Source organism: Idiotropiscis lumnitzeri, chromosome 5 (assembly GCF_059441095.1).
Source record: "Idiotropiscis lumnitzeri isolate Australia: NSW breed Sydney's pygmy pipehorse chromosome 5, RoL_Ilum_1.0, whole genome shotgun sequence".
Lineage (NCBI taxonomy): Eukaryota > Metazoa > Chordata > Actinopteri > Syngnathiformes > Syngnathidae > Idiotropiscis > Idiotropiscis lumnitzeri.
The window spans coordinates 20,745,953-20,764,976 of NC_142395.1; the positions used below are offsets into that span (position 1 = coordinate 20,745,953).

At 40.1% G+C, this 19,024-nt stretch overlaps 3 protein-coding genes across 3 annotated transcripts; all 3 read left to right on the forward strand.

Moving 5' to 3' along the window:
- The first annotated feature begins 286 nt into the window (after positions 1 to 286).
- Positions 287 to 2,896, forward strand: LOC148337232 (uncharacterized). Its single transcript, XM_088295493.1, has 3 exons — positions 287 to 707; positions 1,262 to 1,387; positions 1,683 to 2,896. The coding sequence occupies exons 1-3, from the start codon at positions 620 to 622 to the stop codon at positions 2,765 to 2,767; spliced, it is 1,299 nt and encodes a 432-aa protein (XP_088151619.1). The 5' UTR covers positions 287 to 619; the 3' UTR covers positions 2,768 to 2,896.
- A 787-nt stretch (positions 2,897 to 3,683) lies between these two features.
- Positions 3,684 to 6,299, forward strand: LOC148337233 (uncharacterized). The gene is made up of 2 exons (XM_088295484.1): positions 3,684 to 4,097; positions 4,884 to 6,299. The coding sequence occupies exons 1-2, from the start codon at positions 3,980 to 3,982 to the stop codon at positions 6,125 to 6,127; spliced, it is 1,362 nt and encodes a 453-aa protein (XP_088151610.1). The 5' UTR covers positions 3,684 to 3,979; the 3' UTR covers positions 6,128 to 6,299.
- Positions 6,300 to 7,265: 966 nt separating this feature from the next.
- LOC148337234 (uncharacterized) lies at positions 7,266 to 17,174 on the forward strand. Its single transcript, XM_088295520.1, has 5 exons — positions 7,266 to 7,669; positions 9,018 to 9,184; positions 11,014 to 11,062; positions 11,179 to 13,784; positions 14,270 to 17,174. Exons 1-5 carry the CDS (start codon positions 7,420 to 7,422, stop codon positions 16,394 to 16,396), a joined length of 5,199 nt encoding a protein of 1,732 aa, XP_088151646.1. The 5' UTR covers positions 7,266 to 7,419; the 3' UTR covers positions 16,397 to 17,174.
- Positions 17,175 to 19,024: the final 1,850 nt, after the last annotated feature.

Here is a 19,024-nt window from a genome sequence, read left to right on the forward strand (position 1 = left end):
TGTTTTTGGAATGTGGGAGGAAACCGGAGTACCCGGAGGAAACCCACACAAGCACGGGGAGAACATGCAAACTCCACACAGGATGGCCGGAGCCGGGATCGAACCCACCCCCGATGCTGTCTCTCACTGTGAGGCCATCGTGCTAACCAGTCGGCCAAGGTGCCGCCTATCAGTACACGTCTTGTATACAATTGAACGTCTTCTTAATTTAAGGTATTTGGAAGGTAACCTCCCCTAGCACATAATTTGTCCAAGTAGAGTTGCCCTACTTTCAATGACGCATACTTCCGTGTACGTTCTTTACGTCACCACTTGAGTTTTACGAAATAAGTCTTCTTGAGTTAATACTGAACGCACAGCACCCTCGATACATAACGCCCATCACTACTTTAATGGACGAAAGCATCGTTAGTTAAATATTTGTGACCAGGCGAGCTCAGTGTGGGGCACGTTAAATTTTCTGGGCTTAGTTTATCTTATATTAGCTAAGCCCGCTAGCCGCTAATAAAGAGCTCGTTAGCTACACCTAGCTCACCAGACCGTGTTGTGATTGTCGTGCGAAATTGTGTGCAAATGCGTGAAAGAAGAGTTCGAGGAGGAACCGCTCTCGTCAAAAGAGATGGAGAAACTTTATCCATCAAAAGACACCGATGGACAAAGATTGGACGTTGTTTTCAAACAGCCTCATTATGTCTTACACAGAGCAGGTATGTGCACTTACTCTCACTTTTTTAATAACTACTTTGTTTCGGTTTTAGTAAGTTGCATGGACAATTAATGTATCCGAATATTTATGATTAATACGTGTTTTCAATCATAGTCAATGACATACAGATTGAGTACTACATTGCTTGTTGATGTGTCAACCTTCGTCGATTAACAATTATTTGATCAATAAATTAATGGACAACTTTTTTGAAGATTGCTTAATAACTTTTAGACATTTTCCATCTTAAAATAATCCAAATCCCCTGATTTCAGTCTTTCAAAAGTAAAAGTTCTTTGATTTTTCTAGTTTGTTCAAAACAGGTTGATTATCTTTGTCTTTAATCAAAATAAGACGTTTGCAGTTATATACCCTGCATATTTATTTCATTATGATGTGCGACATGAATTCCCCCTGTGAGGATTCATGAAGCATATGTTAAACAATTTTAAAAACTTTACAAATAATAACACACAACATCAAAGTCACAACATGAGATTGTCAAAGCAAAGCTTGACTTAAGCAAACCATATTTTGTCTTTTTGTGTCCTGCAGACGTCAGTGAAGAATATCTTTGTCTTGGACAAGAGGAGGCAGAGCTCCCTGACGTGAAGGAGGAGCAGCTGGAGGAGGATATCACCATGTTTCCATTGATTGCTCTTACCGTGAAAAGTGAAGAAGGTGATGGAAACCACTGTGGCGGATCACAATTAGGCAACCTGCGAGCTTTACTGTCAGATACAGTAAAAATAACGAATTTCGTCACTGATGATGAACACACAAAAGGTTATTTGACTTATCAGACTAGCAATTCAGTCAGTGCAGTCTTCTCATTGTGGCAAAACATTTGTTAAAAGATCTTTGTTGAAAGCATATAAAAGAACAGTTTGCCTCCTTACCTACAGTTTGCCATTTGCCTACTTAGTTTGTGGTAAAATATTTACTCAGATGCTGTTTGTCATTTTGTGTCCTGCAGATGTAAGTGAAGAATATCTTTGTCTTGAGCGTCCGGAGTCTGATTCCACCCACCTTAAAGAGGAGGAGGAGAAAGAAATTCCTCATATCCAAATGAAAGGGGTGCCAACGTCTCGTCATGTTAAAGAGGAAGAGCAAGACAATGAAATCAAGTTTCCCTTGACTGGTGTCATTCTGGAGAGTGGAGAAGCTAATGGAGACTGCTGTGACACATCACAACCAGATTACCTCTCAGCGCCACTATCAGATTGTTCTGAGATGACGTTGCACTCTTCTGAATATGATGATGAACACTCTAAAGGTGATATGCCATGTCACACTGGCATCCAGTGCTCTCACTGTGACAAGACCTTCAACAACAAGTTATTGTTGGAAAAGCACACAAGAGCACACACTGGAGAAAAACCTTTTGTCTGCTTAGTTTGTGGTAAACGATTCTCGAGAAAGGAAAATTTAACAGTGCACACAAGAAGACACACAGGAGAGAAACCTTTTGCATGCTTAATTTGTGGTAAAAGATTCTCTAGAAAGGCAAATTTAACAATGCACACAAGAACACACACAGGAGAAAAACCTTTTACCTGCTCAGTTTGTGGTAAAAGATTCACTCGGAATGGAGATTTAAGAATACATACAAGAACACACACTGGGGAAAGGCCTTTTGTTTGCTCAGTTTGTGGTAAGAGATTCACTCAGAATGGAGATTTAAGAATACACTCAAGAACACATACTGGAGAGAAATCTTTTTCCTGCTCAGTTTGCGGTCATAGATTCTCTGAAAAGAAAAGTTTAACAATCCATACAAGGACACACACTGGGGAGAAACCTCTTGTCTGCGCAGTTTGTGGCAAAAGATTCTCTAGACGTGCAGATTTAAGAATACATACAAGAACACACACTGGGGAGAAGCCCTATTCCTGCTCAGTTTGTAGTAAAAGATTCACTGGAAAGACAAGTTTAACAGCACATACGCGGACACACACTGGCGAGAAACCTTTCAATTGCAGTGTGTGTGATAGAAGATTCTCTCGTAAGGATCACGTTAAAAATCACAAGTGTGCTGGTGTGAAGAGCAGCGCTGAATGACACAGCTAAATAAACTAAAGAAACTGATGCTATGTTCACAACCTCTGAGTCATTTGTCTTTTTTTTATGAAGTTGACTGTATAGTTGAACAACAATTCGAATGAGGCACAATGTAAAAAGGCAGTTGAGCCAGAAAAAAAACTAACTGTCAGGTAATTGAGTTTTAAAAACAGTGAAGATGTCAAAGTTGTTTAAGTGTACTGTAAAAGAAGCAGGCAAGTGTGTAAACATATACGTGCTATAGTGCAGAAAATCATTATCACCCGAATCAAGTCAGCAAATAAACATATTTTAATACCCTCGTTTGAGTTTAAAGGACGACAAAATGCACATTCATTTATGAACTGCTATGATATATATTGTACCTACGATATATATTGCAAGAGCAGGAAAGTATAAACTAAGAACTACTGCCAAGTATAAAAGAAAATCCAATAATTGTGAATAAAAAAATATGTAATGGTGCCTCTTCTTCAGTTCACTCACCCTTGCCTTGATAGGTATATGTATTCAAAGACCAAGTGTAAAGTAAGATCAGAAAATGGCAAATCACACAACACTATGGCATTAACCTACAAAAGAACTGACCCATAGAAGTACTAGTCACCAACATCAGAAGAGACCTGTATTCTCTGGGTTATTGGGGTACTTCTATTGCCAAGTTTTAATGAACAAAGTTGGAAAAAAGTAAGAGAAAGTAAGCTACTGTTGTGTATGCATGGCCTGATAGGGTGCGGTTTTTCTCCAGTGTGCGTTCTCATGTGTATTCTCAAATCTGCATTCTGTGTGAATCTTTTACCACAAAATAAGCAAGAAAATGGTTTTTCCCCAGTGTGTTTGTGCGTCTTTGTGAAACAAATAATGATTTCTAATATCGCGAGCGTGTCACGTAATTTGTCCAATTTGACTTGCCGTAATACTTTCAATTGAGTCATACTTTCGCATAGGGTTCTTTACGATTCCACTTTAGCTTCACTGAGTATTTCTTTCCTGAATTAGTACTGGGCTTACTTTAGCCTCGATACAGATGCACTACATTACTGGACTAAAACATCATTAGTTAAATGTTTGTGTCCGGGCAAATTCGTTGTGGTGCACGTTAAAGCTTCTCGGCCTCTCTTAGCTTGTTTTAGCTAACATGCTACCTGCTAATAAAGAGAAGCCTTTGTTTGCGACACATCGCTCAGCAGAACGTCTTGTTATTGTCGTGTGATGTGTGCAAAAGGTGTGAACGAAGATTACGAGGAGGAGCTTCAAACGTCGAAGGAGATCGATGGACAAAGAGTGGACGCTGTTTTCAAACTGCCTCTCCGTGTGTTGCACAGAGCAGGTTTGGCACTTAATATCACTTGTTTAGTGACTTATTTGCGGAGGTGTTAGTGTAGTTACATGTGCAATTAATTTCTTCGAATATTCCTGATAAATTTGTGTTTTCAATCAATGACATACATAGACACAAATAACTTTCCACTTTTAATATATTGTGCACTACATTGCTTGTAGATGTGTCAAATTTTTGCAATCTGATTTTACTTTGAAGAACACTGATACGATTTGCTCTCTGCCATCTGCACTTACTGGAACATCAACAGGCCAAAGTGCGAGTGATAGTCTCTTTTGTAAAGGTCACACCTGTAGCTTGACTGTGTGTTGAGAATGTTACAGCGGTTCTATTCTGCGGATACGCCTGTTGTTAAACCAGCGTCTTCTCCACACACAAGTGCCATTTGCAAGATTGTCCTAGCGTCATTGAAAGATGAGTCACTGACTTCATCGCAATAGCTGCTGCAACACCTGATTTTCCCCTCTGAGGCGCAGTGACCGACTGGTTAGCATGATGGCCTCACAGTACAGAGGTGCAGGGTTTGATATTTCAGCTCCGGCCTTCCTGTGTGGAGTTTTCATGTTCTCCCCGTGCCTGCATGGTTTTCTTTGCGTTCTTCAGTTTCATCCCACATTCCAATAACATGCAATGTAGATTGACTCTGGATTGGATATAAGGATATAAACATTGCACATTAAACAATGATATACAACATCATACATACAACATTTGAGCAAAGCTTAAGTTTATCTATCAAACCGTGTATGCTTGTTTTTTTTTTTGTTGTTGCAGATGTCAGTAAATATATTTGTCCAAAGCAGCAGCAGTTCCCCCAAATCAAAGAGGAGGAGGAGCCAAATCTATCTCACATGAGAAATGAAGGAGTGCCAAATGTCCACCACATTAAAGAAGAGGATGAAATCACCAAGTTTCCATTGACTGGTGTTATTGTGAAGAGTGAAGAAGGTGATGGAAACAACTGCAAGGGATTACAATTAAATGGCCTCTTAACTTCACTGTCAAAAGGTGATGACATAAGGTCGCACTCTTGTAATGACGAGGAATACTCTAAAGATGAAATGACACGTCACACTGGCAAGAAATTCTTCAAATGTTCTCAATGTGGCAAAATGTTTTCCAACAAGTTCTCTTTGACTAGACACACAAAATCACACACTGGAGAGAAACCGTTTGTCTGCTCAGTTTGTGGTGAAAGGTTCTCTTTAAAGGCAGGTTTAACTATGCACACAAGAAGCAGACACAATGGAGAAAAAACTTTTTCCTGTTTAGTTTGTGATAAGAGATTCTTTTTGAAGTCTGGTTTAACTAGGCACACAAGAACACACACTGGAGAAAAACCTTTTGCTTGCTTAGAATGTGGTAAAATGTTCTCTTTAAAGGCAAACTTAACAACCCACACAAGAAGCAGACACAATGGTGAAAAACCTTTTGCCTGCTTAGTTTGTGGTAAAAGATTCTTTTTAAAGACGGGTTTAACAACGCACATAAGAACACACACCGGGGAGAAACCTTTTGTCTGTTCAGTTTGTGGCAAAAGATTTAGTCAGAACGGAGATTTAAACATACACACAAGAACCCATTCAGGAGAAAAACCTTTTACCTGCTCAGTTTGCGGTGACAGTTTCTCTTTAAAGGCAAATTTAACAACACACACAAGAAGACACAATGGAGAAAAACCCTTTGCCTGCTCATTTTGTGGCAAAAGATACATTGACAAAGGAGAACTAATAGTACACACAAGAATACACACAAGACAAAAGTCATTTGCCTGTTCAGTTTGTGGTAAAAGATTCTCCAAAAAGGCAAGTTTAACAATGCACACAAGAACACACACTGGCGAGAAACCTTGTACCTGCACAGTTTGCAACTCGAGTTTCCGTGCACGTTCAAATTTGACTCAACACATGAAAACGCACTGTGGAGAGAAGCCTTATTTCTGCTTAGTTTGTAACAGAAGATTCTCTCGAAGGTCATCTTTAAGAATGCACTCAAGAACACATGCCAAAGAAAAATAAAAGTGTGCTGGTGAGAAGAGCTGTAGTCAATGAAGCTCCAGAAGAATCTGAGGCTACGTTGGAGTTGGGAATCATTGACTATTCGTATTGTTTATTTACACTTAATTAGCCCTTAAAGTGGCTTCAAAGAAATGTACATAGTGTTGTTAGGACGGCTTGTATCACTGTTGAAATAAAGAAAGCAATGTTCAAACATACCATACCTTTGGTTTGGTTTGTCAAATTAGAATCTTTACTATTGTCGTACAATACAATACTCTGTCATCATGATACTCTAAATTTTACTTGGTATGATTGTGAGTTTGAATGTTTGTTTGTCTGTGTGTCCTTCGATTTGCTGGCAATCAGTTTAGAATGTCAATGTTTACCCCGTCTACCGCCGAAAGACACCTGGGATAGGCTCCAGCACACCCGCGACACTTGTGAGGATAAGCGGTTTGGATAATGGATACATTTGAATTGCTTTGATATGATTTGGGGGTCACCCATCTCTTTGAAATTGAGAGCTCCTTGGGAACTCAATGTGAAGACAATGCTCATGTTAATGATTCCTCACGAAACTAAGTAAGAAACAAATAAGATACTACATCTCGAAATGTAACACTTTATTTCTATTAATCTCTTCAAAGGTTTACAATTTCAAATGATAACTCGTACAACATTCCCTTGGAAATCACAATGTCACATTGCTGTTGAGTGTGGGCTACTCATGGTCTATGGGGCTTTCAGGCCACACAATAAAGCTATTTGTGGAGAACAGTGTGGTTTCATGTCGAGGAAGAGTACTACAGATGCATTATTTGCCTTTAGTGTTGATAGAGAAGTATATCGGTCAAAAGGCAAAAGGAGCTTCATTGTGTCCTTGTCCACCGAGAGAAAGCATATGACTGAGTAGACAGAGAATAGCTGGTACTGAGGAAGTCTGGAGTGGCAGAGAAGTATGATCAAATGATACAGGTCATGTATGAGGGTACACTGAAAAATAGTATTGAAACTACGGTTGGCGCTGGGCTAATGCCTATAATTTTCTAATATTAGGAAGTAGTCAATTTATATTATATAGGCAGCGTTCAGGGTCTCTATGTATAGGTAACCACACTCCAGCACAGTAGGCGGCGGTACTGCGCCACCTACATCACAATAAACAAAGACAATGAGGTAAAGTGACGTAACGCTTTACATGTCTGGTAGCCATTTTGAAGATTGCCATCACGCATGCCGCATTTCGACGAAGGCAACCGTTCCAAGTACAGCCGTTTCTCCTAACTCAAGCTCAAGGATAACGTACAGCCATGTCAACGGACCATTTTCAGACAAAGTATGCCTCCTTTATGGAGGTTCTGGTGAAAAGTACAATCGCGGAAACAACCAAACTTTTTGAAACGGTGGTTGAAGAATTAAAGACAGAAATATCTAAGCTGAAGGCGGAGAACGAGGCCCTCAAAACTACATCAAGACAAAAGGCGGAAGCAAGAACCTTTGCGATCAGTGACTCCGGCCAAAGTAGCCTTTCAACGATGCAGGATTCAGCCGTTCAATGTGGTGAGTTTACATCCTTGTATGCTTTTCAAAATGCTACAGAATATTTTTGATCTTACCTCTCAAAATTATGCTTGAAGCCAATTTTGTGACCCGCAATTACATTCACTTAAATGTGACCCTCAGTGGGGGTCTTTTTATAGCGCGCAGTGACGTTATTTCCGTTGTTTATCCTGTTTGGCGAACCACGGCAGCCGTGTATCCCGAGCAAAATGTCAAGTATGAGCCGTGAATTATACAACAAAGATTTGTAATTATTCCAAGATTAACACAAGTAATACATTGAACATCATGTCCCTATGTGCACGTTGTCATCCAAATTCAGGTGCTTTTTGAAGTAACCGTTTCCCAGCAATGTGTAATTCCATCCTGATTACGCGTACCAAAAACTGCTTTCTGAACAGCGCAGTGCAATTTGCTTTTGGTCGCTAAACTGACGACGTTAGCACAACAAAATTAGCTTCTTACCGACGACTCGGTACCCGGGATGCCTGGCTGTTGCCACTCATGCACGTTGGCGTCCACCACCGCTTGCAGCCAAGTCATGAAGCTATCAGCTTCATGGCACGAGTCGCTGTCGATTTTGGATGAACGCTTCATTGATAAATCCTGGAGGTGGTCTTCTTGAACGGTGCACGTCGCGGAGCGGCTTGTGTTTTTAATCTGGGTTGCTTTCGGAGCGTCAATGTTCAGCGAACAAAAAATTCCAGAGAACATGCTGACTGAACAGCCAAGTGTGGTCGCATTGGAACGCTCTATTGAGTGGTGTATGCGTAATTACACATATTACACTGTTGTATATTTAAAAAATAAGTGGAAATGATTTATTAAATAAGTGGAAATTCTCACATTCACATTTATACAAAACCACACAAATTGATTTGTTTGATATTACATTTATAATATCTCTGACTTGGAAAAATATTTTGTAGTCAATTATTCAGTCACACTTACGGCCACACCTTTTCAGGTTTACATTTAAAAAATGATTTATTTCCTCTTCCAATTGCCAATCTGTCACATCCACTTTGATGAATGTGAATTTCTTTCCCCCCACGTACAATACTGTGTAAAAATAATATTTTTTTCATGTCATGTTTTCGCCGTTGATGAAATATATTTATCATTGTTGACGAAAACAACACTGTGGTTGCATCGAATGATGTAACCAACAAATCTGATACTGTGAATCATATTGTTTTGTTATCAGATTCATTTGTATTGTCATTTTAATAATGTATCGCCTTGTAATTAGATTACATATCCTGTATGTATTGTATTGCTTGCAGTGTATCAAGATATAATAAATGTACTTAAGCATGTTAATTTGACTTTGTGTAAATGTTTCCAGACCTTGGCCAGCTTTTTCTGCTAGTGGAACCAGTGGGGCAAATCCTAAATGAAAATGGCAAACAATGTAATGAAGAGGAAATTATGTACCTGCTGGTCAATGACCACGATGATGACGCTGCAAAAGGCGGAAATTCAAGCCAGACAGTTTCACTTTCAAACCACGAGGTGCGTGCATGTCTTGTAGCAAAAAGTCAGCAACTTGTTAAAACGTTGTTGCTCTGTATATCGCACAAGCCATCTGTGCATTTTAATAAAATTGGCAAGGTACGGCAAGTTCATTTCAAGAGCGACATTTCTACACCAGATACAAAGTGCTTCACAGTTAGATACAATTACAAGAAGGCAAATAAGCATTGACCTTGTGCACAGGTCAGAAACCATTCCATGAGGTTCTCCGAGCCTGAGAAGGTTCAAGTGGCTTTTACATGTAAGAGACTAGGACCACAAAGGGACTTATATGCAAGCAGAATTGAGTTGAAGTATATTTCTTGAGACAGGAAGTTGGTGCATAGACCTGAGCACCAGGCTATTGTAGTCAAATTTTCTGGTTGTAGTCAGGATTCGTGCAGGACGATTCTGGATGTACGATCGCTGTCTTAGAGCTTGTTCGATGTCGATTAGATTTCGATTTATCATGCAGCCCTAGTTCAAACTGTTAAACTTTGTGTTTAGCAAATAATCATTAACTTAGAAAGCACAAACCATTTACAACAGCACACAGAAATGCCACTAGTTTCTCAGTCCCCGAGATCATCTAAGATGAATTGATGCATAGAAGAAAAGTGATTTGTGGTCTGACGAGTCCAAATTTCAAATTGTTTTTGTAATTTGGGTGTTGTGTCCTCTGAGCTAAAGAGGAAAAGAACCTCCTTGTTAGGGAATCAAAGTTCGAAAGCCAGCATGTGTGATGGTATGGCGCTGTGCTAGTGCCCATGATTTAAGTGCATTCTCTTCGGTATTCATTGAATATTATTTGAAAGTTGAATGGGATGGTAAAGGTGGGCGGGTGTTGGGTGTGCATTGAAATCAGAAAGTGACTTTTTGTATGGTCCTCTCTAGTTTGTAACTATTTACAATGCATCGCACACTGGCGCAGAATCGATAGCAGTCAACTGGTTTTCCTGATTTTCTCTGTAACTTCTCTTGGCTAAGTTAATTGTCGTTTCTCTTGTGTTTGCAAATCTTAAATTAGCGTGGTGACATTAGCGAATGAGTCATCCTTTTGAACGGCTCTTTTGGGGTGAATGGTGAGAAACAATTTGCAGTTGTGAGAGAGCTATTCGTCTGATTTGGTATGGTTTGGTATTTGGTAATATCAAAGCATTCTAGTTAAATACCAAATATAAGGTACGGTTGTAGAAAATAACACCTCTCCAAAGCTGTATGTTGTGATAACTTGACTCTACATGGTACTGTAGCAGGTGAAAAAGTTCTGGAAAAGTGCCGAAAGCATTGTAAAAGGATGAGTTGTTGGACAACATTGTCATATTTATAGTCATGGCCTCTACCTCTCTTTTGTACCGTATTTTCTCGACCATAAGGCACACAAAGTTTTACATTTTCTCCAAAGTGGATGGGGCGCCGAATACGGCCTTGTGTGTGCACCGAGTTCCAAAATCTGTAAATATTGTGACTTTCTTGAGTGCTCCCTTTGACTGACTGGGGAGCACTGCCTGCCGAAGCACTTTTTATATAGAGGAAAGGTGGACATGACTAAAGACCGCATGCAGAGGTGAAAGAGGATGCTAAAGGTACGCCCCTTGTAGGTACTGTAGTGCAGAAAATGAACTCAGAGCTTCCCATAATTCCGGAAAGCTTGACCGTAATAAGGTTTGAGTTGTTTAGGGTTGCTTCACCTTCTCTGTCCTGAATTGTTGCTTTATTAATACCATTGACATGACTGTCTTTTATGTGTTTTTTTTATTGCTATAAATTATATGTAATATGCTATAAATTATATGTAATTTTTTTTCTTTTATCTGTTTATTTTAAAGGATTCTGAACCCACTGTCGTCAGCAGAAACAAAATGTGTGCAGTTGCAGGTGAGAAGTAAAAACTGACTGAGAATATTGACTCTTGGTACTTCAAAAGGTTTTCAAACTCTAAATGTCTTGTCAATCTTAAGTCTCTTTTATCATTTCCACCTTTACTTTCCTAGGTACACCTCCAACATCTGCATGTGGAAATGAAACAGACGGCCCTGAGATTGACCAGCAATGTTTAAACAAAGAGCACAAAAAATGCAGTGCATCTCAAGTGATCACAGTTCACCCTAGTGTGGAAGAGGATCACAATTTACATGCGGCACATAATCAGTCAATGGAGGCTGATGACATGTTATCCAGTGCTGGCCAAACATTATCTGCATTGGGCACCCAAGAATTGCAGGCATCAGATTTTCAAATTAAGCTACCATCATTTGGTGAAACACTAGTACATGAACAAAACGTTGAGTCAGCAATGCCGGACCAACCACTAGCAGAACAAATCAAATGGGGCTTGATGGAAGATAAGACAAAGTCTGAAACAGAAGTGCAAGTAAACAAAAACAGAAAAAAAAGAAAACAGCCATCAGAAAAAGTGAAACACCTGCCAAAGTCCCCCAAGGAAACACTTTTGTTACCTTCAACTGTTGCTGATGGCGCATCACATGATGAAACGAAGAATTCATCTTCCTCAACACAAGAGCTATTTCATCCGCTTGAGATACATAAAAGCTCTGTAATGCTCCAGGATGCGATGCTACTCGTTGAAGCAATGGATCAGTCAAAGGATCTTGTCTCGACGCAAGAAAATGCAACAGCCCAAGACGAGTGTACGCTCTCTGCTGTTACTTCACCATCTGTTGTGCAGTCTTCATCACCTCCTCAAGCATTGTCATCACAGTCACCACCAACCATCAATGTAAGTGACGTAGAAGAAGAGTCGACAAATGAGACATTTTTGAACTCTTATGCTACGGAAACCAGCAATTCTCAGTCTCTCATTAGAGTTTCTACAGCTCCACAAGCAAAACACAGTGTTGATTCTTCTGATATGCCACCAACATTGACTGCTACAGCAAGCAAATCACTTGAGCAGTGCACTCCTCATACTGCAAATATACCGGCCGAATCATTAGAGACAACGGTGGGCTCTGTCCTTGTCCCCAAAAAAATCTTTGTGTTTTCCAAATCACCATCCACTAATCCACAAGGTATGATTGCCCCACTGTCTCCAAACCAGATTTCAGCTGTTGTGTCAACAGTTGCTGCTGCCAAAAATAAGTGTACATCTCTATCATCTTCATCCACTGGACTTTCTCTAATGAGAAATGATGTTACCTCTACAACAGATGCTTCCCTTGTCATGTCTAAACCAGCATTGAGCTCAACAGAACAAAGCTCAGGCCCAGCATCGTGCAAAAAAATAACAATAATAATTTGTAGAGCTACAGATGTTGTGGAAAGCCAACCACAACTGTCTGAGGCTCTCATTGCACCTACGAACCAGAATTCAATCGGACCAGCCATTATTATGTCATTTTCACAGCATCCAAACACCGGTGGTCAAGTGACTTCAGATGAAAAGGAAACACTATTGGTAACTGATCAGACACCATTTAATTTATCCCGGTTGTCATCCCCGCAACCAGAATGTCTGTCACAGACAATGAGCATTTACGGAGGTCCAGAATTAATTCCTGCGGAACAAGCAGCAGCGTTGTCAGCTGAGAGGGTATCAATAAACTGCACATTGTCATCCCCGCAACTGGAGTGTTCCTCAAAGCCATCGGTCACTTATGAAAGTTTAGAAATAACTCCTGGGGAACAGTCAGGGGCATTGTTACACGAGCGTGTACCAATAATTTGCCCGTTGTCATCCCCGCAACTGGAGTGCTCGTCACAGCCGAGAAGTATATGTAAAAGTTCAGAAATCACTCCTGGTGAAGAAGCAACTGTTTTGTCAGTTAAGGAAATACCTCTAAACTGCCCATTAACCTCCCAGCAACTGGAGTGTTCGTCACAGCCGACGAGCACTTGTGAAAGTTTAGCTATAACTCCTGGGGAACCCTTACACTGTCCATTGTCGCAGATGGAGTGTTTATCACAACCGACAAGCGATTCTGAAAGTTCAGAAATAACTCCTGAGGCAACATTGTCATCTGTGAATATAGCGACTGACTCTTTTCCACTTGTTCCAGTAATTAGAATACAAAGACTGTCCCATCCTAGATTGTGCACTGGATCAGTTTTGGTTTCACAACTGCTTTCTCATAAAAGGAAATCTGAAGTTGTCCCACCAATTAGCACATCATCTTTGAACAATGACCAGGCATCAGAAACAATGGTCTGCCCTTCAGTAGGGCCTGCGTTATCAACCAGCACGGGCCCCAAATCAAAAGACGTGTTTGTTGCTGAAACTTTAAATGTCTCTTCTATATCACGGAAAGCAGTGCAAAGCTCCACTTTCGGAGAAGCACCAACTCCTCGTTTGTCACCCTGTACACCTTCAAATGTGTCTGAACCAATCTTGGAGAAAACAACAACAGACTTTGACAACGACAAGTTTTCAGCTGCCTCTGACCAAGCATGTAAGACTGTCACTCTGGATGAGGAAATCATCAACAATGCAGAGAAGGATTTTGTTTCACCAATTGACTTTTCTGATCCTTTGCAATTAACCACCGTCTCGAAGGACTTAGCTGAACCTCATTTACAAATGACGAAAACTCAGTTCCTTGCACAGTTGGCAGTGACGCCTGTAATTCAAGACGCCAAAAAGGTAATGTTGAAGTTACTACCTTTTGTCTAAAACTGAGTTACAGTTGGTCATTAAAAAGCATAAAATGGATTGTGTAAGATGTAAGGGCTTAAATCAACATTAATTAAATTAAACTAATTATATTTGTGGATAATGGGTGCTAGTTGTAATTTGCAATGTACAAAATGGGTAGCAGTCCACAATTAGTTCCTTCATGTTCTAATTGATTTGCTCTTAATTTGAAAAGAAAAATCTACTGTTCTTCTCATCATTGTCTCACATGAACCACTAATGCTACCTGGTGACAGAATATGTGTGGAAGCGTGAGCATGTGTGTGTATATGTAGGATGAGGGCATTAAATTTGTTATAAATTACAATAAAAAATATTAAATTTAATTTTCTGATACATGCAGAAACCCTGTTAAAGTAATGTTTTTAATGGCTAATAAAACAATCTCATTACTGGTAATGCTGTAACTGTTGGTGTTTCTTCTTGTGTTGTAGACATTAACCAATGAGTCTGCAGATTGCCGAAGTTCATGTGAAGAGACCAGCACCGATCACAGGAGCATGTCACATAGAAGATCCCTTTTTGCCCGTCTCGGAATTCACCTCAGAATGCGTCCACATGATAAAAGAGCAAGAACAAATCCACAGCCACCTAGAGAAAAAAATTATATCCCTGAAAGGTCCAAGAAACCTAGATTAGAAAATGTTAGCACAAATGAACAGGTGTCTACCCATGAGTCTATTCCTGTTTCCACAAATACGGTGAGTCCCAGAGGTCCGCTAACAGAAATTGAGTTTTCCCCAGTATGTCTCGGCAAGCAGCGGAGTACAAACATCAGTTACCCTGAAATTAAGACTACATTTGAGCCTATGCCTGTTATCCCCCGTAAACCAATTGTAAGTCTGTATAGGCTATCTGTAAAAGACACTACAGACAGCACATCAATTATTGCCCCAGTGCCACTCACTGAAAAAAATACCACCCTTGTAGGCGCAACAAAACACGCATTAGAGTCTGACAGCCTAAAAATGGGAGATACTATTGAACACATTTCAATAAACTCAGGAAAACCATACATAGCCGACGATTCTGAAAGCAAAACATTTGAATCTACTACATGTCCACGTTCTATTTTAACTCCTGGCACAACTGTGTTGGAAAGGACAAAATTACGCCTGCTTCGTGGTTATACATCCAACCCATCTATCTCTGAAACGTCAGGAGATTCTATGGAAAACTTGGGAGATTCTGATAAGAGTCTTGTTTCAAGGTTGCCTGAAGATAAACTTTGTGTTACTCAAACCACACTCCCTGTTGCTCTCACTAGAAAGCAGAGCACAAGTAAAGGTGTGGCTGTCCCAAATAAGCTGAAAGCCACAACTGTGTGTCGAAAGTCAAGTAAGACTAAAGACATCCCCACCCTTCATTTGCCAGCTAAGAGTCATAAGAGGTCTCTGTCTCCTAAAGAAAATGGCAGTGTTAAAAAGCCTGCCTTTGAAAAGACTTTGCTTTCTCCTTCAAGAATGAAATTAAGTAGAAATTATTCTATCCCCAAAAAGTCCCAGTTAACTCCTATCCGTCAGACTGATTCCAGTTTAATTAAAAATAATGCCAGACCCAAACCTTCCAATTCTAAAGGAGAACAAATGTCAAAACAGGGATCCAATTTGTTACTGGTGGAAACTGCTTCCCCTAGCGCTCGCTCACCAACATTGACTAAAAATGGTGCTAGTTCAAGTAGTGCCAAGAAATCAACTCTAAATCAAAAGGCTACTATGCAAGAAAATAATGTAAAGGTACAGAAGGCAAAGAAATTAGCCAAAGCAGCAAAAGCTCAGGACATAGTAAACGATGCACAAACAAAGGTACAGAAAACTAAGCAGGCAATTAACCACCATACCAGTGATAAAACGAGAAACAAATGTACTTCTCAAACTGTTTGCACTCCTCCTAAAGTGCGAACCAGCAAAAAGATGCAACTTGCACCACCCATGCAGCCTCGATCTGTCAATGGTAAGAAGCTGCTTAAGAACCAGTGTGAGGAATGTGGTCGTGTTCTGAGCAGCAGTGCTGCCCTGGAGAGCCACGTCAGTCTCCATACTGGTCACAGACCATTCTGTTGCTCCCACTGTGGGAAGAGCTTTCCTGACGCCAAGGGTCTTAAACGCCACAACGGAGTTCATCGCAATGGCAGGCTCCATATTTGCCAGCAGTGTGGGAAGGGTTTTGTATATGGTTTTGGCCTCAACAAACATCTCCAGATGGTACATGGGAAACATAAACCCTTTGTCTGCCAGCTCTGCAACAAAGCCTTCTTCACAAAGCGAGATGTGGAGACTCACATACGAACTCATACAGGGGAGAAACCATTCCACTGCCATTTGTGTGAAAAGAAATTTCTACGGAGTGTAGAACTCAACGCACATCTGAGGTGGCATACTGGTGAGAAAAGACACTGGTGCCCATATTGCGGGAAAGGATTTTTTGACCAGAACAACCTGAAAAGACACAAGTATATCCATACAGGAGAGAAACCACATTCTTGCCCACATTGCCCTAAACACTTTACACAATCTGGACATTTGAAGAAGCATGTTAGAAATGTACATAAAGTGCAATGAGAGAGAGCCTTTAGTTTTTGTTTGGTTTCTTTCAATACAAATGTTATTTGTTTATATGTGAAAGTTTTTATAATGTCACAATAATTGTTGAAGTTGTTGTTAATATGAAGAAAATTATTGGTTCGTTGTTTGTATGTACAGGTAGTTTTATTGACAGAATTTGTAAAATATGTAATGAATTGAATATTTTGTCTTATTTTTTTGTATCTGTTAAATGTCTGAAACATTCTCAGAAATGTTTGTATAAAAACTGATGTCAGTTAATGAACTGTGAATGAGAAACAACAAACTAATCAAATTAAGTATTTACTCAAGTATTCTGATAGAAAGTTACTGGTTGACGATGGCTTAAAGATGCTTGCTTTTAAAGATGCTGTTTTTCTACAAAGATGCAAAGAAAATGGGACGGTACAGACGTGTCATGATTCTGATGCTGATTTTGCATATAACTACTGCGCCAAGTAAGAACATATCTACACATTTACAAGTGAATGAGAACCAATTAGAGCACAGGAGTGGCAACATAGTCAGCAACTCCACGTTTAACGATCAGAAGAAACCAATAATTGCCATTAAATTCACGTAATTTTAAGGAAAAATACTAAATTGGGATCGTTAAAAACATGTAAATTGACCTGTATCGAGATTTACATTTTGACTATATCTCACACCTTCAAGGTCTTGTCCATTTAAAAAAAAAATTTGTTCTACATGTGCTAAAAAATGCTTTGCTTTGCAAAATGCTTTTCTATTGAGAACAATAAATATTTTGGCATCAGCTTTATGGTCTGATTGTTTACTTTTTTTAATGTTGTGTGTAAGGAGTGCTCAGGTGAGATTTAGCAGATGTTTACTTTTTTCAATCTGTCCGTGACACATTTCTGCCATTGGAGTATGAGTTTTTGTATGCCTTCTGTGTAGAACTCTCACAATGTTTTTATCCTCTTGGAGGGGCCCGAACAAGTGGAAATCGTAAGGGACAAGGTCTGGGCTATAAAAGGTATGGGGAAGCAGTTCCTAACCCACCTGGTTGATGTTATCCACTGTTTGGGGGCTCCTGTGTGAGGTCTAACATTTTTGTCTTGATGCATGGGCACTCCGACTGAATGAAGAATTTGGTGTGTTACTCCCATAGTTTCAAAATACTGTGAATTATTCTTCACTCCTCTGTTAGACTGAATGATGATATCAACTGCTTTGTCCATGGTTGGAGTTGTTTCTTTTGAAGGCCTTCCCTTCTTTTTTGCCAAGAACATTCCACGCTTCCTTGAAGAATATAGTCCATTGATCGACTATTTCTGCTCCATACACAGTTTATATTGTCAAAAGAAGTCTCCCCATAAAGAAAAAGGAAAGCCCCCATCCCCTCTCTCGAGCCTTCCCTTCTTATAGGGAAGGCAAACAAAATAAATGAATATTGTACTGGCCTCACAGAACCTTTCTGCTAACCAGTTAGTTAAACACCTCCACACAATCAGTCACTGACGCCAGGATGGGTTTAGACCTTCTCTTTATATGGCAGGTGTGAAACTGTAACAAATACATCACAACAATAAATAAAATGGCGGCACAGTCGGCAATGGAAATAGTTCACATCCTAATTTGCGATTTACAAACTCTACTAATTAGCATCAATCAATGGTTAAATATTTGGAAAACACTTACAGGGAATGCCGTTTTATGGACTTAAGCATCAGACACAACCTAACTGCTACTTGGCTTCGTGTATAACAGACTTTGTGTGAGCAGGAAGCGCTTGTTCTCGCGCTGACTTTTGACACTCTCTTAAAGGGACAGTGCACCACCAAACTGGGACTTAAAGGGGAATGGCATGCAACAGTCTCTTAACTATAAACAATTGAAAAGATAATAACGGCCAAAACAAATATCCAATTCTCCCTTATTGCAACTGCATTCTTATCCCGCTTGCCCTTAAACTGGCCTTTTCAACAGCCTCCTAAGGATACCAGGTACGGACCCCCTCCCATATGCAACTCCTCTGCGCTGTGTCTGAATTCTTGACCCGTCGTAAACAATGTTGAGGCCCGATGCCTCTCAGGACAGTAACTTATGTACTAGGGAGGTCCAACACAAGACTGCATTCCTAAAAGCAACAATCTCGTCATGGCCATAAAAATATGTAAGACCTTGTGAAAATACACTACAACTTCTTTGGACGTCAGCATGTGACGAGAATAAAATCTCTTTCTAACCAAAATGGCTGTGTCAGAGAAGTTTTTTTCCATCAACAATTCTGCCATGCGCGGCGACCCGTCCGGAGGGAAGGTGAGCCAGACCCACGCATCAAGAACAAAATATATCACACTTTCGAAGACGCTACAGTAGGCTTCTAGCTCTATTATAAACACTTTCAAGGAGAAGTCACTTGACTCGTTGAATGGCCTCGTTAAGCGTACTGGCGTTCGCTCTAAAAAAACTTTTTTACGTGTTTATAGTTGAGGAGGCTCCGGTTCCGCGAGAGCCGTATCGTACGTCTCCTTCCTCCAACTCACCTGATTCGAATAAACAGATCCTTATCAGGCTCCTAAAGAGAGGTTTGTGGGGATCTTATTTGAATCAGGTGTGTTGGAGGAGGGAAACATCTAAAACTGGCACGATGCTGCTCTC